This window comes from Pseudorca crassidens, chromosome 4 (assembly GCF_039906515.1).
Source record: "Pseudorca crassidens isolate mPseCra1 chromosome 4, mPseCra1.hap1, whole genome shotgun sequence".
Classification (NCBI taxonomy): Eukaryota; Metazoa; Chordata; class Mammalia; order Artiodactyla; family Delphinidae; genus Pseudorca; species Pseudorca crassidens.
The window spans coordinates 63055144-63079766 of NC_090299.1; the positions used below are offsets into that span (position 1 = coordinate 63055144).

A 24623-nucleotide genomic window follows, 5' to 3' on the forward strand; every position below is an offset into this window, starting at 1 on the left:
ATTCACAAGTGAATCCATGTTTTCTTTGTGGGAAATTTTTTAATTTATACATTTAATTTCTTTACTAGATTTAAGGATATTCAGGTTTTCTACTTCTTCTTCAGTCATATTTGGTAAGTTGTATCTTCTATAGAATTTGCCCATTCATTTAAGTTGTTAAATTTATCTATGTAAAATTATTCATATGTTCATTTATCATCCTTGTGATGTCTATAGCATCTGTAGCACATCCCACTTTCATTCCTGATATTGACAGTTTGTGTCTTTGACCTTTTTTTTTTCTTAATGAATCTAGCTAGAGGTTTATACATTTTGTTGAAATTTACCAACCAGTTTTCAGTTTCGTTGACTCTGTTATTTTTTTTATATGTCATTAATTTCTGCTTTCGTCTTTATCTTCTCCCTTCTATTTTCTTCAGGTTTAATTTGTTCTTTCTTTCTTTTTAAGGTATACTCTTAGATTATTGATTTTAGACCTTTTTTCTTTTCTGATATAAACATTTAACTATACATCTCCCTTGGGATTCTGCTTTAACAACTCATAAATTTGATACATGTTTTTATTTTCATTTTCGTTCAAAATGTTTTCTAAATTTCCTTGTGATTTCTTCTTTGACCACCCATGTGTTGTTTTTTTTTTTTCCCTTGGCCACGCCAGACAGCATGCAGGAACTTAGTTCCCCAACCAGGGGTCGAACCCATGCTCCCTGCAATGGAAGCACAGAGTCCTAACCACTGGACTGCCAGGGAATTCCCAATCCATATGTTGCTTAGAAGTGTGTTGTTTAATTCCTAAATATATGGAGATTTCCCAAATAGCTCTTATTCAATTCTAATTTTATTTCACTATGGTCAAAGGACAAATTCTATGATTTCAATACTTTTAAATTTGTTAGCACTTGTTTTATGACTAACATATGGTCTCTTTTGGTTAATTAAATGATTTCCCCAATGCCACACAACTTATTAATTTCAAAGAATTTAAGTGATTCCCAGACTTCTGACTCATTCTGTCAGGTTTTGTTTCATGTATTTTGAAGCTCTATTACATTTAAGATTGTCATATCTTCCTGATGAATTGACTCCTTTATCATTATGAAAGCTCCTTTCTTGTTCCTAGTTGTCTGCTTTGTCTAATATTAATATAGCTACTCCAGCTTTCTTGTAATTAGAGTTTGCATAGTATATCTTTTTCCATCCTCTTTATTTTAACGTACCTGGTCTATATATTTAAAGTGGTTTTCTTTTTTTTTTTTTTGCGGTACGTGGGCTTCTCACTGTTGTGACCTCTCCCATTGTGGAGCACAAGTTCAGCGGCCATGGCTCATGGGTCCAGCCGCTCCGCGGCATGTGGGATCTTCCCAGACCGGGGCACGAACCCGTGTCCCCTGCATCGGCAGGCGGACTCTCAACCATTGCGCCACCAGGGAAGCCCTAAAGTGGTTTTCTTACACAAAGCATGTAATATAATCTTACCTTTTAAATCTAGATTGACAATCTCTGACTTTTAATTGGAGTTTTTAGACCATTTATATTTAGTATAATTATCAATATGGTTAAGTTTAAATCTGCCATTTACTATTTGTGTTCTATTTGTCTCATCTTTTCTTGTTACTTTTTTCTTCCTTTCCTGCTTCTTTTGAATTAATTGATACTTCTTAGTATTCCATTTATACATAGCACTGTCGGTGATACATATTTTTTCTTAACTTATTAAACTTTTAGTGATTGCGTTACCCTTTACGATATGTATTTTTAACTCATAATATATATTCAAATAATATTATATCACTTTGTATACAACATAAAACCCTTACAACTATGAACTGCTATTTTCCTCACCCTGTCCTTCAAGTTATTGTCATACATTTTACTTCTAATATTTGATAATTCTCAAAAATACATTATAATATTTTTTATACAGTGAAATTAACTTTTTAAAGAACTTTTTAAAGAAACAAAATCTTGTATATTTGTCCACATATTTAGCACTTCTGGCACACTATACTCCAAGTTTTCATCTGGTATCATTTTGTTTTAGCCTGAATAATTTTCTTTAACACTCTTGTAGTATGTATCTGCTGGCAAAATAATTCCCTCAAGTTTTGTTTGTCTGATAAAGTTTTTATTTCACTTTTGTTTTCGAAGGACATTTTCAATGGATACAGAATTCTAAGGTGACTTTATTTCTTCAGCACTCTAAAGATGTTATTTCATTGTTTTCTGGCTAGAAAAGTTTCTGAGGTGAAATGTATTGTCTCTCTTATGTTTGTTCCTCTTTGTCAAATCTGTATTTTTCTCTAACTGCTTTTAAGGTTCTCTTCAATGCTGGTTTTCAGCAATTTGACTATTATGTGCCTTAATTTCTTTATGAGCTTTTAAGGTTTTGGATTTATGAAATATAGTTTTCATCAAATCTTAAAGTATTTCAGCCATTATTTCTTCAAATATTTTTTCTGCCCCCTCTTCCTTTTCCCATTTACAGTAGATAATTTTATATTATCCCACAGATCACTGAACCTCTTCTCCTTTATTTTTTTCAGTCTTTTTTTTCTCTCTGTGGTTCATCTTGGATCAATTCAATTGCTAGGTTTACTAATCTTTTCTTCTGCAGTGCCTAATCTGCTGTTAATCCTATCCAGCAAAATCTTCAGTTCAGATATTGTAGTTTTCATCTCTAGAAGTTTCATTTGGTTCTTTTTATACCTTTCACTTTTCTTCTGATTCTTTTATTGTTTTCCTTTAAATACTTATACATAATAATAAAGTCTGTTTTAACACCCTTGTCCACTAATTCTATTACCTTGTCATTTCTAGGTCTGTTTCTCTAAACTAATTCTTCTCCTTGTTGTAGGTTTTTTTTTTTTTTTTGGTCCACTTTTTAGCATGTCTAGTTATTTTTTATTTGATATTGACAAGTGTCTGCATTGTGTTGTCTTCTTTGGATCTTCAGTCTAATGCTCTCCCAACTGACCTATTTTGGCTACCCTGTGTTGTCTTCTTTTAAAGAACATTGGACTTTATTTTGGTGGGTGGTGAAGTTAATTGCTCATCAGTTTGATTCCATCAAGACCTGTTTTTAAGAGGTTGGAGTTGTGCTATCCAATGGTAATCACTATGTGGCTATTGAAATATTACTAATCTGAATTAATATGTGATATAGGTATAAAATACACAACAGATTTTGAAGATTTAGTATGAAAAAAAGAATGCAAACATTTTCATTAATAATTTTATATTGATTACATGTTGAATTGATAATATTTTAGATATACTGGGTTAAATAAAATATATTATTAAAATTAATTTTACCTATTTATTTTTACTTTTTTTATTGTGGTTACCAGACATTTAAAATTACATATATGGTTTGCATTATATTTCTATTGGTCAGTGCTAGTCTAGAGCAGCGGTCAAACTACAGCCCATAGGCTGGCCACCTGTTTTTGTTAATAAAGTTTTATTGGAACACAGCCACACCCATTCACTTATGTATTGTCTGTGGCTGCCTTCACACAATAGTGACAGAACTGACTAGCTGTGATGGAGACCATATGACCCACAAGCCAAAAATATTTGCTATCTGTAAATTTAAGAAAATATTTCCAACACTGTTCTAGAGGATCTTTCCCTCCAAGGATAGTTCAGACTCACTACTAATGTATGATTACTTTAGAGTCTCCACTGGATGTTCCAAGGATGAACAAGGACTCACCCCTTTGGCTAGTCAAACTCCGAACATTTTCTCACTTCATGAGTGCCCTGGGATTTATTCAGTTTAAAATTCATCAGTCTTTTCTGCCCAGCCTTGTGGAGTGTCATTCTATACATTTGTGTCTTGGTATTCAACAATAACACAAGACATCCCTACACTACATGTTCCTGGAGCTCTTTTTCTGCATAGCTCCCTCCTTCCCAAAATTCTGCCTTACTACAGACTCCCAAAACTCCAACCTCCATCTCATCAACTCAGCAAGGCTGCCAGGATCTGTTTGGATCTACAGTCTAGAAATTGCTTCCAGGCAGAAAGCCAGGGCAATTATCAAGCTCACTATGGTTCTCTTCTCTCAAGGATCACAGTCCTATGCAGACTGTTGTCCAATGTCTGAAAGTCAGTGTTTCATATTTTATCTAACTTTCTAATTATTTACGGTGGGCAGTTAAGTCTGGTCATTGTTATTCCACCATGCCTTGAAGGGGAAATCCCCTCTACTTATCTTTTGATAGGTGGAATTTTCTAGATAGTGTACCCTAGCCCTTCAGACTTTCCAAAGGACATTTGTTGGATTTAACTGACTTGTGTGGAAACAGAGGGGTAAGGTAGATCCTTTCCTGGTGGATTTGCCTAAGTAGTTGATGATACACTATATTTTTGCTGACCTGGATTTCGCATGTCCAGGTTGTGACAGAAAGGACACAGATAATTTTATAGGAGAATCTGAAAGCAGGTTAATCTTGGGCTGTACATTTCTGAATTCATTTCTCCATTTATATCAGAGGTACAACAGACACATTAGTAGACCCCCAAAGATGTGACTCTTAAAAGTTTAAGAAGTAATTACCATAAGTTCCAGATGCTGTATTAAATTAAACAGATATAACTATCTCCGGGAGTTTATAATTAAAAAGAAAGAAATGATCCAAAATATAAATAGGTGATAGATATAGATAGATATATAGATAGATGAAAAAAGGGGGTTGTTTTATATTAGCAGCATCTCTTTATTAAGGGATGAAATTCTAATTAGCTGGCCACAAACACACAAAAAGAATGTATGATTAATTTTTTTGTACCTGATTAGAAAATTAGGTACAATTTTTTTGTACCTGATTAGAAAATTTTCAGAAAAATGTGGGGAAACAATCTATTTGTTGAAAATAAGATGAGAAGTGATAGTTTAGCCAAAGGGGAGAGGAGTGACAGAAAGGACTGGGAAGGGTATAACACTGAAGATGTGGGTCAAAAATAGGCTATCCAAGAATCAAATAAAGGGGCAGAAGGTTAAAGCAGTCAAAGGAGAGAAAAGGAGAGGAGAGAGAAGACAGAAAAGTAAAGGATTGGGGGCACAATAGTGCCGGGGACATTGTAGATGTTCAATGAAGATTGGGTGGATGGATGGATGGGTGGGTGGATGGATGGATGATGGATGGATGGATGGACAGTCAGAAGAATATAATAGAAAAGGATAAATTGATGGCTGAGGGTGAGAATTCAGTCTTATTACAGACAAAGAAGGAATAATGAAGATAGAGGGAATTATAGTGTTGGATTTTGTAGGATGTCAATTTGTAACTATTTAAAGTGCAGATAAGTTTTCCTCTAGCTAACTCATGTGTAAGACCACAAGTTAAAGGTGACTTTCTTAAAGAGGGCTTTTCTGACTATTAATCTAAATTAAATCATCCATTTTTTCCTCTCTTGGCACTCTATATTTTTCCTTTATAACACTTACCACAGTTTGTAAACAATATTTTTGGCAATTATTTGTTTAATATCTGTTCCCCACTAGACTATAGGCTCCCTGAGGGAAAGAACTATGCCTTTTTTTTTTTTTTTTTTTTTTTTTTCCGGTACGCGGGCCTCTCACTGTTGTGGCCGCTCCCGTTGCGTAGCACAGGCTCCGGACGCGCAGGCTCAGCGGCCTATGACTCACGGACCCAGCCGCTCCGCGGCATGTGGGATCCTCCCGGACCGGGGCACGAACCCGTGTCCCCTGCAACGGCAGGTGGACTCTCAACCACTGCGCCACCAGGGAAGCCCCCAAACTATGCCTTTTTTTGCTAACTACTCTGTCTTTAGGGCCCAGCATAAAGCTTGGCACATGTGAAGCTCCCAATAAATATTTGTTGACTAAATGCACAAATAAGTGCATGAATCCATGAGCGAATGAGGTTGGGACATGGGGAAATGCAAAGCTGTGAGGCTTATCCAGCCTCATGAGGATTGAGGCCTATTAATTCAAGGAATGGCTGTAGTGCAATATAAAATGCCCTGGAAATAGCCAAGACACAGAAGCAACCTACATGTACATCGACAGATGAATGGATAAAGATGTGATACATACATACAATGGAATATTACTTAGCCATAAAGAGAATGAAATAATGCCATTTTCAGCAACATGGATAGACCTAGAGATTACCATACTAAGTGAAATCAGACAGAGAAGGATAAATACCATATGATATCACTTATACATGGAATCTAAAAAAACTGATACAAGTGAATTTATTTACAAAACAGAAACAAACTCACAGACATAGAAGACAAACTTATGGTTACCAAATGGGAAGGGGGAGGATAAATTAGGAGTTTGGGATTAACAGATACACACTACTATATATAAAATAGATAACTAACAAGGACCTACTGTATAGCACAGGGAACTATATTTAATATCTTGTAATAACCTATAATGGAAAAGAATCTGAAAAATAATATATATATATATTACTGTACACCTGAAACTAACACAGCATTGTAAATCAATTATACTTTAAATTGAAAAATAAAATAAAAATTTTAAAAATGCCTTGGAATTGGAATCATAAAGTCTGAGTTTAACACCTGCCTCTGTTGTTTACTTGTTGTCTTAATTAGGGCAAGATAACTTATCCAAGCTTCTGATCTCTCAAATGAGGATAATACACCTCACATGGTTGTTATGAAGCTTCAATGAAGAAATTATTCAGAACTTCTCAAAGGTTTTCTCCCAAGAACCCCTCAGGAAAGTGGGGTGGGGGTTGTAGTTCACATCTCTGTTGAACTGAAGGCACACTCAAAACAAAAGCAACTTTTTTGAAATAGGTTTCATCTTGAAAGTTTATATTTTATACTATAATATATACCTATATTGTTTCAGTATTTAAATTATGTTTTAAATTGTTCACTGCTAATTTACTTAAATTTTTTCCCATAAAATAATTGAACAAAATGGATGCTCATAAAAAATGCCTTGTATTATCCTTTGGTTTTCCATATTTATGAGAAGCATGAATTTATGTGAAGTGGCCTCCCACATGATGGTTGGTCCTCCATAATTTTGCTGAATCTGAATCTGTCCACCAGAGGAGCAGCAAGGTTAGTTCAACAGGCAAAACAGATAATATGAGGAGGATTCCCTCCATAGAGGCAGTGCCAAGGCAGGTTTGCTAGTCTGGACATAAATCAAGGGTAAAGGTTAGAAAGGATCTATAACTTCATTTAAACCTATATAATCAAAAGGAAAATGATCATTGCTATGTAAACTGTAGAATTTATATACTAGATAATTATATATTCATTATAAATAATTACATTTATTTATAATAAATATTTATATTTTAGTTATAATAAATATATTATTATATATAATGTTATCACATAATACAACATATTGAACTATCTTCAGAGAGAAAATTGTCAAAGATTACTCCTATCTTTTGTTTTATTCTTAGAACCAAATGTAAAAAAAAAAAAACCTCCACCCTCTATACTAACAACTAGAAATTGTCAGTTCTAAATCTGAACTAGCCCTAAATATATGCTCTATACATTTAGCTGTGGCTCACTTTCCATTGCCAAGGTTTCAATCCAGTGAAAACATTAAACACAGTATCACTAAAGCAAACCCCCATACGAACTAAATGTGGTCTGCTCTCAGTTTCCTCATTATAAAGTGGGGTCAGCAATACTTACTTCACAGGCTGGTTATAGCACTAAATGCAATGATGCCTATGAGTGTGCCAGGTACAGTGCCTGGCACACTGTAACCAGGACCACCTGAGTTCTAGGCTTCATTCACTGCTCTGTCATCGATGCCCACCTATTATGGGCTGAATTGTGTCCCATGCCCACCCCCTTGGCCAAATCCATATGTTGAAGTCCTAACATCCAATACCTCAGAATATGACCATATTTGGAGATAGGGTCTTTAATGGAGTAATTAAGTTAAAATGAGAATTAGGGTAGGCCCTAATCCAATATGTCTGGTGTCCTTATAAGAAGAGGAAATCTGGACACAGACAAGTACAGAGGGAAGACAATGTGAAGACATAGGGAGAGACCATCTTACAAGCCAAGGATCCAGGTCTGGAACAGATCCTGCCGTCACGGCCCTAACAAGGAACCAATTCTGCAGACCACTTCATCTCAGATTTCTAGCCTCCAGATATGTGAAAAAATAAACTTCTGTTGTTTAAGACACTTAGTCTGTGGCATTCCTAGCAAACTAATATACCACTGGAATGAAAGCTCCATGAAAGCAGAGGTTTTTCTTTTCTTTTTGTTCAGTGATGTACCCTGAGTGCTTAGAACAGAGCCTGACACAGAGCAAGCGCCTAGTAATTGTTGAACTATTACATAAATGTCCAGTCCTGTACTTGGCACAAGATATTTAGCAAATATTTGAAGACTGAATAAATGATGCTATTTCCCAAATACCAAATCAGGACATAGGTTGAAAAAAAAACTTCTGTAAGTATATTTATGTAAGCAGTGTAAAACTTTCAATATTAAATCACACTTGACAATCACCTCAATTGAAGAGGGCAAATGTCATGAAATTCAAGCTGGTCTGGGAAAATCCAGCTTTGGTAGAATAAGTTGCCAACTGTTTGATGTCCCTACCCCTTGACCTAAATTGAAGCACCGTACAGCTCTCACTTGCTTTTCCAACCTCTTTTCTCCAAGTCTTCCACACTTTGCTGGAACCACTGTGGTCTCTGCATCTGTTCCAGATACACCAGGCTCAACTCAAATCCCTCCTCCCACATGAAGCCTTTGCTGACCCTCTGAAGCCAAGGCTTATTTGGCTTCAGATATTTATTTATTTATTTGGACTACTTTTTAAAAAAACATATCATCTACTTCCTCATACCATCGGTTATCTTTGGGTGAAGATATCTTTCTGGTTTCCATTTTAGATTGAAAGGTCTCTGAGGACAGGGATGTTGTAAATTACTTAATTCTACCCCTATCTAAGTAGAGGTCCAGCAAATATTGTAGATTATAAAATTATGTCATTGGAAAACGGCATAGTCAGCAGTTACGCCGAACCCCAGCCCTGAGTCCAAAGAGTCAGGAAAGGCACTGGCAAATCCAAATCTCTTTTACAACTTGGGCACAAGTCCTACTAAAAGTGGGAAATGGAGAATTGCAATTACAGAGCCGTGGTGCTGTTAATGTCGCCATTAACATCATTCTAATAAACATACATCAGGCCCTATTTTTGAATAATGTCTATTTGACTAATGCTGGGAGTTTCCTTTTCAAGGATTCTTACTATTCTTTCCTTTGGCTGGTTTTTTGTTTTTTGTTTTATTTTTTTGATTGACTAGACACCGCAGATAACCAAATCAGCAGCAGGGTGCAGAAATACGTTTGATCTCTGCCTCTGTGGGCTTGGCAAACAAGCTAGGGTGTGTTTATGCAATCATAGGCAAAAGAAATACTGCATAGAATTAATTACTCTTTTTTTTTTACTATCAGTCCTTTTTCTGATTTTCCTGATATGAAACATGACCCAGTGTAAGGAAAAGTCTTTCCTCTTGATTTAATGCAAAAACTTTAGGAAAAATAAGTGTGATATTCCTCAGTTTGTTTTCTGACCATTTGATCTCATCTTCATATGACCTTTAAAAAAATCCTGTTGTTATGTTTCTTTTCATTTAATTGGATCCAAACAATAATGATAAACAAGATAACTGGAGAAAGGAGGGTCCTAACCTCACAGGTAAGTGTGGATATCACCGTCTTTGACTATTTTAATGTGCTCCTCATTGAATCCCCAGTCTAACTTTCTCTCCATTTTTATGTGATGTAAGAGGACATGTTGAATGGAATTTTTATTGATAATAGTTTGAATAAAATATTTAATTATAATATTCCCCTTGGGAAATTAGACTCTAATAACACTATTTTGAGTAAAGTTTATATTTTCAGGAGTATAACTCAGAAATACTAAAGCAAGTGATACGGAATAAGGTATAAAATATCAAAATACAAATCAATACTACATAAATCAGACTGTGGACATCCTTTTATAGATAAATAAATTCAAATGGAAAAGATCATTTACGTGGTCAAGGAAATTAGTTGTTGGAATAATATAGAATTGTCCATTAAGTATAAAGAGTTGAGACAGGAACTATAAAAAGATAAAGCCCTTACCCCAATCAGCTTACGAATAACTACTGGAGTGCAAGCTAACTAGAAGTATAAACTGCACGGGGAGCTGAGGAGGGAGGTAATTCTACTGATAAAAGCAATTTTTCTTTAATTTTTGAAAGATGCCTTTTTTAGATTCAAAAAGAAAATTTGAATTATACACATTTTATTTAAAAAAAATGATACAGGAAAGGTTTTCTTTAAAATAAGATAAACAAACTTTGCCTTCCTTCTTTAGTTTCTAAAGACTATAGAATGGAAAGACTGCTATCTAGAATTGAAATAACATAATCAACAGTGTTATTAGGGAGGGTATCAGGCATAGCAATCACTGTGTCTGAATTAGACAATACATCTTTGTCGGGTCATCTGTACCAAATGGTCTAGATTAAATTAACTCTTTTTTTTTTAAAGAATCTAAAGGTACTTTTGCTTCAAGTACAGAAGAAAGTCAAAGGGAATACATTAAGAAGTATGACAAATTTTGTCATACAAATAGCACTACTCATTTGATAGCACTACCACCTAATCAAAACCGCAAAGTATCAAGGACTGGACTTTGGAAAGGTTCTTTCAAATGCAGCAGAATGGGGAACACCTCGAGATATTTGGTGAGGGAAAGCAAACAGATTCTACCAACAGTATCTCTCCTGAAACATGGTAAATAAATCCTCATCAAGACATTTCCTGGGAATTTCTGGTGGCGCAGTGGTTAAGAATCTGCCTGCCTAGTCAGAGGACAAGGGTTCGATCCCTGGTCCGGGAAGAGCCCACATGCCGCGGAGCAACTAAGCCCGTGTGCCACAACTACTGAGCCCACACTACACAACTACTGAAGCCCGCACGCTCTAGGGCCCGCATGCCGCAACTACTGAGCCCATGTGCTGCGACTACTGAAGCCCGCATGCCTGGAGCCTGGGCAACAAGAGAAGCCACCGCAATGAGAAGCCCGTACACCAAACGAAGAGTAGCCCCTGCTCACTGCAACTAGAGAAAGCCCACGCGGAGCAAGGAAGACCCAAAGCAGCCAAAATTACATATATATAAAAAAAAAGGCCTTTCCTGTATCCTCCTGAATCTTGGGAACTTCTCTAAAATGCCCTCATCTTCTCAGGACTAAGTGAAATACAGTGAATTTTATTTGAAAATTGTGCCAAGTAAACGCACAAATGGGAAAGGAGAAAAACTTGTGTGAGCCTGGGGGAAATCTTCATTTTTCTGACAGCCACAAAATACTAAGAGAAATGAGTTTAGGATTCCACCATTGTTAATTTCAGCTTCTTTTGAATCTTTATATTTCTTATCTCCAGCACAGAAAAGGAAATTGGTTACATAAATTACTGTGTAGCAAAAATTGTATTCAATGAGTTTTGAAAGTGTTTCCCTCTTTTTTTTAGAAAGTGAATTTTCTATGAAGATACTGTGACTACTAGGCAGAATTGTATATTCAGTGGTACTGATGACTTCTTTTATGATGGTATTCCAAAAAATTTTTTAAATATTTCTCATAAACCTGCTAAACTTAAGAGGTGCTAGAATCCATAATGTTCATTAAGTAACAGATCCATTTGCAACGATAATGAACAAAATTGAAATGTAAGTCTAAACAGCTCATGTAAAACTGCTGACTGGCTAAAATATTCTTTAAAATCTAATAAACTAAAGATTATACTGATAGCATAAACACAGTATACATTGTAGATCTTTCTTGTCCATATCATAACTGAGTAACTTTAAATAGGCAAAGATCACCCAAAAAGTACTGTACATAGTTCAAAGTTCCCCCATATTTCCTTTTTATCCCCTCCTGAAAATACAGTGTCTTCAAGAAAAGGGGTGGAGGGAGGCAAACACTGGAATACACACTGAGACATAATTTAGAGGTGTTCATGATAGAAGAAAGCACAAGTCAGTGAATTAAAAATTGAATATATGCCGTGCCTTCTTTGGTATGAGAACACATAAAAATAGAAATTTAAAAGTAACTAACCAAGAGAAGAAAAACATGGCTAAAAGGGCCGGTAGCTGAGTTGGGGCGGGGATGGGCTGGGGGACAGAGTCAGGGAGACAAACAGGATGCCAGGAGGTGAGAAATAAGGGTGGGGAGTAGTGGGCAATCTGAAGAGGAACTAACAAGGTCTGTTGCTTATAGTTACCCAGAAAACTTTAAGAATAATAACAGACAAACAAATGTAGCTTAAAGAAACCTGAGAGAAGCTAGCCCCTGCTGGCTGGGACGACAAGCCCCCCTGTATTAATGGTGCTTGGGGAGGCGAAGGTAATCTCCCACATATTCACATTCAGCACAATTGCTGACACTCCTGTTTCCCGTTGAATCAACAGATCCTGGCGAAAGACCACGGGGAGAGGGTGGGTGGACCTTGTGCTCTGGGAAGTATATTTCTGTCTCTTGAGAAATAGGAACTTTGGCTCTATTCAGTCCAGTGTGCTGGGTTTTCTGGTTTTTCGGTTTTGTTTTGTTTTTTAACTTTTTCTCTTTGGAGTCGCTTTTAAAGCAAATACACGCTATTTTGAGGAAGAATCTCAGTTCCAAGAACGTGCACAGATTCAAGCAGCAGTTAAAAAGCCAAACAATCAATAAAGGAAGATGGTCACCCTGTCCCGCGACCTCACCTCCTAGAGCCCCTCCCTTTCCACCCACAGCCCCCCATACGCCCCCCCACCTCAAAACTCACAGGCGCAGAACCACACCTCTGACTCCGGGTGCCTTCAAGGGGCCACCTTGTAAAACTGTGCTTCAGGCCCTACATTTAATTACACACAGCGTGCACATTACTTTCTTAGCTATTTAAAGAAGCACACTTCTTATAACAAAAGTAATATACACCCACTAAAGAAAAAAAGGCACATAAGAGCATTGAATGGCAAAAAAAAAAAAAAAAAAAATCACCTTCACTCTTATCACTTTGCTATTACATTATTATGATTTCAATATTGTCTGCTGTTAGCAAATCTTCTTCTATTACAAGGGCAATGAAGAATTCTCTACTGTTCATGTGATCCCACCATATGCTTATTATTTTTCTAGACGTATCAGCAAACTTGTAAGGCACTTGTGAGTGTGGACAGGCTTGCCAGATTGGGAAGCTAAGGAATGAAAGTTGAAGCCTTCTTCCCCAGTAAGTACCAGGGAAACTGGTGCAACTGGGCTTTTACACAGAGGGAAACGCTTCACATGTCACAGTTCAGGATTTGGAGGTAAGCATGCTACACACTTGGAATCGGCTGAAAAAGGAAGGCAGCGAGGCCACTTCCCTAGGGTATAATTCGCACAACATCCCTCTGCTGGCTTAGTTACTGAAGAGGGAAGATGTGTGAGTGTGTGTGTGTGTGTGAGTGTGTGTGTGTGTGTGTGTGTGTGTTTCGAGTGAAAGAGATGGTGTGCGCACACACACATATATATGTGTTTCTCCCCACGGCACACGCGCCATAGTTGCTGCCTCCTGCACTGCACTGGTGGAACTTTCCATTAGAGTTATTTATATTTAATGTCATTTTATATGCTATCATGCATCTCACTTGTTCAGAAACCTTCCACGGTTTCCCAAAGTCTGCTAGAAAAAATTGCATCTCTTTGGCATTGCATTTTCCCCCCAGCACAGCCTCAGCTGACCTTTCCTAGCTTGCCTTATACCACGTGGTTCGTCCACCCCACCCACCACCCCTCCACCACCAAATCCTGGGCCCCTGGGCGCCTCTCCAGACTCCAAAATGCAGTGTGGAGCCCCCTCTCCCTCCAGCAGTGAAGTTCTGTCACTGTTTATCACCTCCTCCATGAAGATTTTGGGGATTTTCCTGACCAATGTGATTGCTTTTGCAAACCTATAAACTCCTTGAAGACAAGGCCCAAACTGCACAAGAATACTCGTAGTTTTTGAATGAATCAGTTTACCTTTTTATCCTTTTAACACCCATATAAGGGTTCTTTTCTAAATTTGGCTCATTATATTCTGCATTGTGTAATAATTAATTAAGCAAATATATATATTCTTTCAAATCTCTTGAACACAGGGATCATATACATATTTCTTGCACTCCTACACCCACCCCAGACCTATGGCAAATATTCAACCAGTACTTGCCAAACTAACCCAAATCCAGGATTTAAATGCCAATACATTTTCCATAATATAGAGGAGAGGTTTGGAAACATAACGAGTAAGGCTCATTGCAAAACAAGCTGAAAGATGGGAGGTACTTTATCTTACTTTGTGGGTCTCCCATTCTCTTAGAAATAAGTTACAACTTAGAAATAAGTTACATTCTCCATTTTTATATGTGTAGGTCATTGACTTGGGAATTACAATTCATTTCCCTTTGAAATAAATGTTATAAATAATGTTTAAGATCCCTGATAAGTCCCCCAAAGCCAATCTGAACACTCAGTGAAGCAGAAATAGTATATTTGCAATAAAAAGTAGAAAATAAAACTATTGATATATTTTACTAGTACAATAACCAATAAAAACAACTAAATACAAGTGATTATTTTTAACTTGAATAATCATGATTCAAGGAAAGCAGATTTCACTATACAAAAAGGAGGATATATCTAATCATTCTCTCCTGGTTGCTATCATTCACCAGTCTCTTGGGAAATCAAGATGTGGCCTGAGGACCTAGGTCTTACTCTTGATTCCCCAATCTGGACAAAATTATGAGTAATTTCAGCATCCACATGGAACCACATTTAATACCCCATTCGTTCTGTTCCTTCGTCTCCTCATTTTCAGGGATATTCTCCACCCATCTCTTCTCCCACACCCACAGGCACACCCTGAACCATGCTACCCCTGGGGATAGCATGCATCTCCTTTAAATGTTAAACTCATATATCCCCACTCTCTGGGAACTCACCTTCTAACCTTCCAGGTCATTCATTACATTATTCCCAACACACCCATTCTCCGACCTACTTGAAATGTCCAGTTCACTGATCCTTTGCCCAGATCTCTAGAGTGTCCTTCTGTTTTAGCTCTCCAGCTCAGATTCCAATATCCAACATTTCAACTATTTTTGTACTACTGTCCTTCAATTGCATTGTTCTGTCAAACATAATCCAGGACAATTTCAATTGTCCACCTGCATTAGAAATAATGAGAGCTCCTGGGTTGGGTGTGCAGGACACATACCATTTTGATCTTTATTAAAAGTCATGGTCACCTAACTCAACCTCAGTATTTCCTGGCAATCCTAAATTGGATGGCTGGTTGGATGGATGGATGGATAATATTAGTGAAAACTTGTAGAGATGCTAAAGAGAATCTCTGCACCCTTTGTAATGCTTTTGAGATGGGTGACCCTTAGTCTAGCATTTCTAATTTTACTTCAAAACATGTGGCTTTGCAATTCTGAGAAAGAGTAAAGTTGGAGGCATCACAATTCCTGATTTCAAAACTATGTTACAAAGCTATAATAATCAAAACAGTATGGTACCAGCATAGAAACAGACACATAGAACAATGGAACAGAATTGAGAGCCCAGAAATAAATCCACATGTAGATAGACAGTGATATTTGATAAAGGAGTCAAGAATACTCAGTGGGAAAATGACAGTCTCTTTAATAAAAATGGTATTAGGAAAACTGGATATTCAGATGCAAAAGAATAGACTGGACCCCTATCTTACACTACACACAAAAGTTAACTCTGAATGGATTAAAGACTTAAATGTAAGACATAAAAACATAAAACTACTAGAAGAAAACATAAGGAAAAATCTCCTTGACGTTGGTCTTGGCAACAATTTTTTGGCTATGACACCAAAAGCACAAAGAACAAAAGAAAAAATTAACAAGTGGGATTACATCAAACTAAAAGGCTTCCGTACAGCAAAGGAAACCATCAACAAAATGAAAAAGCAACCTATGGAAGGGGAGAAAATATTTGCAAACCATCTATTTGATGAGGGGTTAATATCCAAATTGAATAAGGAACTCATATAACTCGACAGTAAAAAACAAAAACAAACAAAAAATAGTTTTAAAAATGGGCAAAGTACTTAAATAAACATTTTTTCCAAAGAGGACATACAAATGGCCAACAAGTGCATGAAAAGGTGCTTGACATCACTAATCATCAGGGAACTGCTAATCAAAATCACAGTGAGATACCACCTCACATCTGTTAGAATGGCTATTATCAAAAACACAAGAATAACAAGCGTTGGCGAGGATTAGAGAAAAGGGAACCCTTGTGTACTCTTCTTGAGAATATAAATTGATACAGCCACTATGGAAATCAGTGTGGAGGTTCCTCAGAAAACTAAAGATAGAACAACCGTATTATACAGCAATCTCATTTCTGGGTACATATCCAAAGGAAATGAAATCACTATCTCAAAGAGGTATTTGTACTCCCATGTTCATTGCTGCATTATTTATAATAGGTAAGGTATGGAAACAACCCAAGTGTCCATCAACAGATGAATGGGTAAAGAAAATGTGATACACACACACGCACACACTGGACTATCACTCAGCCATTAAAAAAGAAGGAAATCCTGCCTTTTGCAACAACATGGATGGACTTCAAGGGCATTATCCTAAGTGAAATGTCAGACAGAGAAAGACAAATACTGTATGGTCTCACTTACATGTGAAATCTGAAAAAGCCAAATTCATAGAAACAGTAGAATGGTGGTTGCCTGAAACTGGGAGGTGAGGGAAATGGGGAGAAGCTGGTCAAAGGATACAAACTTCCAGCTAGAAGATGAATAAGGTCTGGGAATCTAATGTACAGCATTATGTATATAATAAACAAATTGTATTCTATACTTGAAAGAAGTTGTTAAGAGTAGATCTTAAATTTTATTACCACCAGAAAAAAAAAAAGTAATTACGTGAGGGGATGGAGGTGTTAACTAACTTTATTGTGGTTATCACTTTGCAATATATATGTGTATCTAATCATCATATTGTACACCTTAAAATTACATATGTTATAGATCAATAACATCTCAATAAAGCTGGAAGAAAAAGAAAGGAGAAAAAAAAACATACATTTTCCTTTAGGGTAGATGTGTCTGTGTTGATCATAATTTCACAAGCACGTGACAATTTTCTGCCTTCATAACTCAGTCCATCATCACACAAGGAGGAGAAACTTTCCTGGGGAAAGAATGGAAAAACTCTGAAAGAGAGTGGAGGAGGGAGAAAGAATCTCAAGAATATGTGTCTGTGTATCAGAAGGAGATTGCCTGAAACGGAACTAACTGTGATATAAGCCCTGAAAGAGAAAGTGGAGGTTTATAGTGGCTTGTATCCACTAGGCTCTGAATCAATCTCAACATAGTGTTATTGTTTAGTTGTCATCTGTTAATCAACAAATATTTTTGGAACAACTTATATTTGCCAGACACTGTTCCAGGAGTTTGGGAAACAGCACTGAAGAAGACAAGAGGGTGCAGAGAAAAGGAAACCCTCCTACACTATTGGTGGGACTGTAAATTGGTGGAGCCACTATGGAGAACAGTATGGAGGTTCCTTCGAAAACTAAAAATGGAACTATCATATGAGCCAGCAATCCACTCCTGGGCGTATACCTGGAAAAAGTCATAATTCAAAAAGGAGTGAAGAAGACAGTGTCCTTGCTCTCATGGAGCCCAGGTTATAATGGGGAGAAAAGGTTAAAAAAAAAAAAAAAGCAAGGAGAACTAGACATTGAATGAGGAAGGGAGGGATATTTTAGATTGTGTGGTCATTCCTAAAGATGTAATATTTGATCTGAAAACTAATGTTGAAAGAAAGAACTATCTGTATGGAAATCTGAAATCTTGCTTTCCCCTCATGACTACAAGACGGCTGCCATAGCTTCAAGCATCACACCCTCACATAACTTCCAAAGCAGGTCTGGGGGGTTATCCTTACAAGAGTTTCCATTCATCAGGAAGAAACATTTTCCATAAGCCCCAGCACACTTCCCTACAGGTCCCACTGGCCAGAACCAGGTCACATAGACATGGTTCTCTCCACTCACCAGCAAAAACGATTGCAATGATTGGTTGGGAGGAATGATGCTGGCTCCAGGGAGGGGTACCCTTCCCTGAGCACATGCTGCACCAAACCTAAATCAGACTAGCCTGCTATCCTCAAAGAGCAGCAGTGAAGCAGCTACTGGAAGGACCAAGCTTGAGATATTTCATTTACCCAGGATATATGGATTTATCCAGTACCAAAGCTTGTGCCAGGCACTGTACTAGTATTAGGAATAAAAAGAAGACCTAGACACCACTTTGTACCATCTCCTTAAAAACAGTGAGGGGAACTCCTTCTTCCCTCTCCCTCACTATTTCAAAGGTACAGTTTATGGCCACTTGCCACCCTGAAGCCCCCTCTCATCTTTTTGGTCTGAATGACTTCTTCTCAATTCATAGTTCACACTTACTCATTTTACAAACATTCATTGAACATCTGAGCCATAAGGATACAATTTTGCTAAAAAGACAAGGTCCGTGCCCTCACAGAGTTTCTATTTCAGTGGCATAGAGAGGTAAAGAGTCAATTACAAGAAAGAATAAAAAGAGGTGAAGCCTGGGTGCTATCAGGGTACCAAGAAGGAGCACCTCCACTCATCCAAAGGTGGGGTGAGGGATGGTAGTAAGAAAAGATAAATTTCATTGAAGATGTCATTTAAAGGATGAATAGAATTTAGGGAAATGAGAGTGGAGGTCAGGAGTTGGGGAGAAAGCCAAGGAGGCTAGTCCAGCTAGAAAAATGAGCATGTGCAAAGGGCCAGAGGTGGAGACAGAGAGTTGGAGGAAAGCAAAGGAAAGAAGCTCATTGTTGCTGGAGAAAAGAGTGGGAGGGGAGCCCAGGTAGAGATGAGTTTATAATGACAGGTGAAGGTCAGGTCAACATTGGGGCTAAACTCTTGGACTTTATCCAGAGAGAAGCCATTGAAGGGTTTGACACGTTTAGGTTTGCATTTTAGAAAAAGGCATTCTTAATCCTTTGCTCCAATCCCTTACCCACACTTCAGCCACGCTGCAAACAGGATGACCAACAAGACACTGTGGCAATAGGCTGGGCCAGGGTGGTGGCCAAGGAGTGGGTGTTGATTGAGGAGGTCAGGTATTCAGTGAACCACAGGACTGTGACCAGCGAGGGAGGGGGGAGGAGTTAAGGATGACTTCAGGCAGTTCTGGTTGGGGCACCTGGAGGGATGGTGGTGTCCTTCACTGGATGGATTCATTTTTGGACAAGTTATGTTGAGCTGTCTCCCACAGGGCACTGAACACAGTTGTGTTCATTAATTAATCTTTTTTATGACTTCTCTCCTCCCTCCCGCATCTTTCATATCAAAGCCCCTCCCTATCAGATAAACCTACTTCAATCTTCTCTTCAGGTTTTCATTACTCTGTGTCCCCTGAGTGAAGCCTGTAGTTTTTGAGACCCCACTATGAGCGAGGCACAGAAATGCAAAACAATTTCACCAGTCATCACTAATATGTTGTTGTTTTTTCTCAGCTAAGTCGTCTAATCAGACATTTAACGGTGTCAGTGATCAATGGGTTGCAATTAGTAATTGACCCGAATCCAACTTTTTCCCTTGTATTTGTCTTTATTCACTAAAACAAACAAACAAACAAACAACCTCATCCCTTTACATTTTAAAGATTAATCTTATGGGACAGTATGATGGCACATAAACCGGTGTCCATTCTGGGTGTTTTCCACGTGGTCTTTTATGTATACGCATTTTTTTTTTACAACAAGCAATTTCACTATTTGAGGTTTCCCGGTACTAATTTTATAATACTGTGTAGTTACATGCCGGGGCTCCGAATATACTCTATCTCTACGTTTTAAGTAGTACCATGCCTGGATGAAGCATCAAAGAGAGAATAGTGAACTTAAAGGGACTTTAAAACATCTTGAAGCAATAACAAGCCATAGACTGCAGCTGGGGCATTTTAAAACAGTGCACAAGACTAAAACAATTGAACCAATTTGTCCTTTGTTCTCTTTATTGCATTCTTTATTACATTAGTACTGCTGAAAAAGAAACTCGAAAAGCATTAAACTTGGGTACCAAGCTCTCCAAAGTCCTTCCAGGGGCCTGGCTGGGACAGAAAGCGAGTTTCCGCCTCCCGGCTCCTGTGAACTCCCCCGAGGACGCTCGCGCTCGGTCCCAGGGAGGCGACACGAAAGGAAAGGTCGCCGCTCCGAGCCCTCAGCTCGCCCCGAGTTCTCCCTCTGGGCGGGAGGATCTGGACCGAACTTTGCCAAGTTTTCCGACAGGCCTGGCTGAGCAAATGCCGCTGCGCCCGTCGCCGTTACGCTCCAGCGGCAGGCCCGGCCGTGGGAAGTTTGTTCGAGGGTCTCCCGGCCTTCAAAGAAAAGTCCCGGGAGGTGGGGGCACCACCCTGCCGGGCCGCACCCCCGTGGAGCGGGCGACAAGGGGGCCCCGGCGCCCCCGGGCACAAAGAAAGCGCGCCAGAGGATGGCTAACGACCTTGGAAACTCCGGACCATTTTAGGGTTTAAGTCACCCTAACTGCCCTCCCTTTCCTCGCCGCTCTTTCTCTCCCGAATCCGCCCCCGTCCACCCGCTGCTTCACCAGCGGTGCCTTTTTCTGCTTTTTCTTTAAGAGAGTTGTCTGCGCTGGGCCCAGGACGGGCCGCGCTGGGCGCGGGGCCCAGCCCTTCCCGCCACGCCCCGGGGCCGCCCTTCCCGCCGGAGCCGGCTGATTGATGGCCCCGACTGTCCCGAGTCCCCCGCCTCGGCTCGCCCGCGAGCCCGGCTGTGTGTTTTGGAAGCGGCGCAGCGGGCTGCAGCGCTGTGACGCCCGGAGCGGCCAGCGCCGCCCTTCCTTCCCCCCGGGCTCGGGCGGCGGCGCGGCGGCGGGTCCGGGCCGGGCGGGGCCGCGGGCTCCCGGGCGGAGGGCTACAGGGAGGGGACTTCGGGGCGGGGGCTCCAGGGCGGGGGCGCGGGGCCGGGCGGAGGGCGGAGGCCGCGCACGCCCAGCCCCACGGCCGCACCGCGCCTCGCGGGACAGGTTGGGCAGGCGGGGCGGCGCCCGGCTCCGGGGAATAATGAGTGTCTGTCAGGCCGTCCCCGGGTGACTGGGCGGGGCGGGGCGGAGGCGGCGCGGGAGGCGAGGGTGGCGGGGGAAGGGCGCAGGGCGGGGTGCGTGTTTGCGCTAGTGACTCGGCCGACCCCTCCGGCGGCTGCCTCCACCCAAGTGGGTGGGGACCCGCCCAGCCCGGGCGGCCGCGGCGGCTCCCTCTCCCCTCCCTGACCCTCCCACCCCGGGTCCCAGCCTCTACTTACCCCGCCAGCCCTGGGAGGCTCGCAGAGCGAGCGGCGCCGGCGTCATGTGACTGCCCGGAGTTGGTGCCAGGAGCCAGAGGGGAGCCAGGAGCGGAGCCGCGCGGAGCCGGGGCCCGAGCTGGAGCGCAGCGCGAGCGCCCGCCGAACCGAGCCGAGCCGCGCCCGCCGCACGCGCGCCAGTCCCCGTCCCCTGCGGCCGCCACCGCCAACGCCGCCGGGACTGGAGCGCTGACACCACTGCATCCGCGGGTTTCCAGGCAGCCCGGATCCGGGCCTTTATTTCTCGCCTGCAGCGCTCAGCACCGCGCCTCGAAAAGTAAGTCCCCTCTCCCTCACCTTTCCTTCTCGCCCCGACTCCCGCTGCCCCCCTTTTCGGCTCGTCCGGTTTCCTTTTTTTTCCCCCCAAGGGGGGGCGCGCAGTGAATGGGTTGGGGGTGCAGCGCGGAGGTTGGGGCGCTCCTGAGCTTGGGAAAGTGCAACAGCTCCAGGCAGCCGGGGGTTGGGGTGGAGGAGGAGGCGAGGAGGAGGGGGCCCCCGGGTTCAGCGGTGGAAAGTGTGGGATTGGGGAGAGCCACCGTGCGGATCGGCGGGTGCGGGGAGCGAGGCTGGCGGCGCCTGCCGCGGCCCCAGTTAGGGCGCGGGCGGGGGCTCACCTGTGTGGTCCCCCGACAGCCGCCCGCCCGCCCGCCCGCGATTCCCTCCAAAGCCCCAGAAATCTCAGTTCCCTCCGCGTGTGGCAACGTTGTTTGGAGAAAGGTAGCGCAGAGGCCGCGCGCTCCCGCTCCTCCCCCTCCTGTTCCCCCACCCCCCGCGCTCTCCCCCTCCCCCTCCCCGCCCTCCGCCTGCGCCCCCAGCAGCCCCCCTCCTCGGACGGGGCGTGCTGTCGCTCACCCGCCGGCGGAGCAAACTTGGAGCAGCTTCGCGGGCCTTCTGGGAAGAAACTTGGGGCGATTGGGAGTGAAGGCAAACATCCCAGTCTCGGTGCTGGAGCCCAGGAGCTGCCAGGGCGTCTGGATTCCCGAGGGCAGGAGAAAGAGCTGGCCGGGTTTGGAGAGTCCTCCTCCGGTGCAAGGAGAACCTGCCGCAGTGTCTGGAGCAAGGATTGCAGCGTGGCTGGAGGCGGAGAACGCCTTAGGCAACTGCCCGCAGTGTTAGGGACCCGAGCCGGGTGGGGACTGAGGGACGGATCCCTGGACCCGCACCCTTGGGACCTACCTTTCCGAGTGGCTTATTTGGAGATGGCAGACAATACCTGGAATTGTCATAGCTACTTCTTTGGCAGATAAAAGAGAGAACACTCTATGCTGCTTTAAATTTTACAGCAATATACAATAATACTAGATGAAGAACGTGTGAATGGGACTTTTTTTAAAGTCAGGTTAAACGGAAATTGGTAATTGCTCACCTTCTTGTATTTCACTAAAATAAACATTTTACACTGAATTTTTTTTTACTCAGAATGTATTTTTCCATTAATGTCATCCACGACACTTAAATGTATTTATATTCTCACAAGAATCTAGTATATGGAGAAAAGTATGAAGTAGTATTCTGAGTTCATTTAGATTTAGTATCTGTAATTATTAAGCAAAATCAAGTGGGGAATAGGGCAGTTGTTCACTATAGGTTATTCCACAGAACAATTTTGTGCTGTCCTTTGCTGAGTGCTTTATGTATGAATTTGAGGAGCATTTTTAAGAGAGAAATCCATCTGGATGATAATCTTTCTAGCCCAAGAAAAGACTTGCTTCTAGGGAAGAAACAATTTAGTAACACTAACATCTTCAAAATTTTGTGAGTTAGTATCTTTAAAAGAGTTAGTAGTATCTTTAAAAGAGTGGATGAGTTTCTTCTGACTTGAAACAGGGATTATGGGAGTTGCCCTTATTCTGTTAACAGAACCTGAAATGGGATGTTTGATTAATTTCATTTAGCTCCCTAGAGAAACTGATATCTCAATTTCTACAGTCAGTGGGGTTTGCTGCAGAACTGTTAGAAGAAAGCAGCCTAATGTACTGTGGGTGAGGTCAGTGAAGATAGGCTGTAAGGAGCATTCTGTTTGCATGAAGAATGCAAGTATGAAAATCCTAACGTGAGAACAACAAAAGTAACTGCTTAGACCACAGAACCTTGTCAGAGGTAAAACATGACAACATAGCTTTGGAGAGAGCTATTGTTTTTTTCACTGCAAAGTTTCTAAATTAAAACCCAATCTTCTGGTTGCTATGGACACAGTGATGCCTTTTTTTTCTTCTTTCTTTCTTTTTTTTTTTTTTTTTTTTACCTGCAGTTATGTCTGCACACAGATTCTTAAATCTCTGCTAATAGAAACCTGAGTTAAACAGTACTGGCTAACAAAATAAAGAGAAAAATCAGAAAAGGACTAGTGAGCGGATTTTGCTACCTTAAAAATACCTAAAGGAAAAATAGACATTTTAGGATATCTTACACAAATTGATACTCTATTCTGCAGATTGTATAACAATTTTGGATTAAATGAAATATCAGGAACAGAATCAGATTCTCAAAAGGTGGATTTTTGTAAATGTGTGTACATGTCGAACAGATGTGCAGCTGTGTGGACGTATCTTCGTAACTATGCAGTTGAAAAAGACAGTGAAAATTTGGGGTGACTCTAGATGTCCCACACTCTTCATCTTAGAATTTAGTTCTGTGGCTCAGGGACACTTACAGTTGGTCCCACTTCGGTTATGCGGGATGACCCCAGTGTCAACTGAATTCTCAGCAGCTGTGCTGTCTCATTTTCCTCTTGATGCTCTGAGGCTGAACAGTGATCATTACCCTATTACCTTAACCCAGAATTTGATCGTGACTAGAGACCATCCATTAGGATGGGGGAGAAAGAGACAAAAGAAATTGGTAGGGAGGCTGGTGTTAATTAGGAAGGTTTCTGCTGCTTGAATATGATAAAATCACATGTTCACTTACGGTGTTTACTGTATGTGGAAGCTCCTATTTGTAAATAGGGCAGGTCCCCTGTATAAAGCTGGTGTTATTATTCACACCCATAGAACAAACACCTCCACCCCCCTGTTGTTGTCTTAAAAAACTCCAGCTGCTCATGAATATAGGGTCAGGGAGGGCCGGCTAAATGTTTCTCTGTGCTTTCTCTCCAGCACAGCCAGCAGAGCTGTTTCCTGTTCTTTGTTTCAAGGCTGGG

At 40.8% G+C, this 24623-nt stretch overlaps 2 protein-coding genes across 3 annotated transcripts in view; one reads left to right on the forward strand and one right to left on the reverse strand.

The window, feature by feature from the left end:
* LOC137224124 (potassium/sodium hyperpolarization-activated cyclic nucleotide-gated channel 4-like) overlaps window positions 1-22707 on the reverse strand; it is an 82466-nt gene extending 59759 nt beyond the window's left edge. The window contains exons 1-3 of the mRNA XM_067737115.1: window positions 22658-22707; window positions 22338-22555; window positions 21443-22090 (exon numbers count right to left, since the gene is read on the reverse strand). Coding sequence (XP_067593216.1) covers window positions 21443-22090; window positions 22338-22555; window positions 22658-22707 — 916 coding nt within the window. The remainder of the gene's footprint in view (window positions 1-21442; window positions 22091-22337; window positions 22556-22657) is intronic.
* Window positions 21622-24623, forward strand: part of KLF3 (KLF transcription factor 3) — a 36454-nt gene continuing 33452 nt past the window's right edge. Inside the window, exon 1 of one of the 2 annotated variants that reach the window (XM_067735719.1) lies at window positions 21622-21758. The gene's annotated coding sequence lies outside the window, so the exon portion shown is untranslated. The remainder of the gene's footprint in view (window positions 21759-24623) is intronic. The other variant, XM_067735721.1, reaches the window with a different exon arrangement.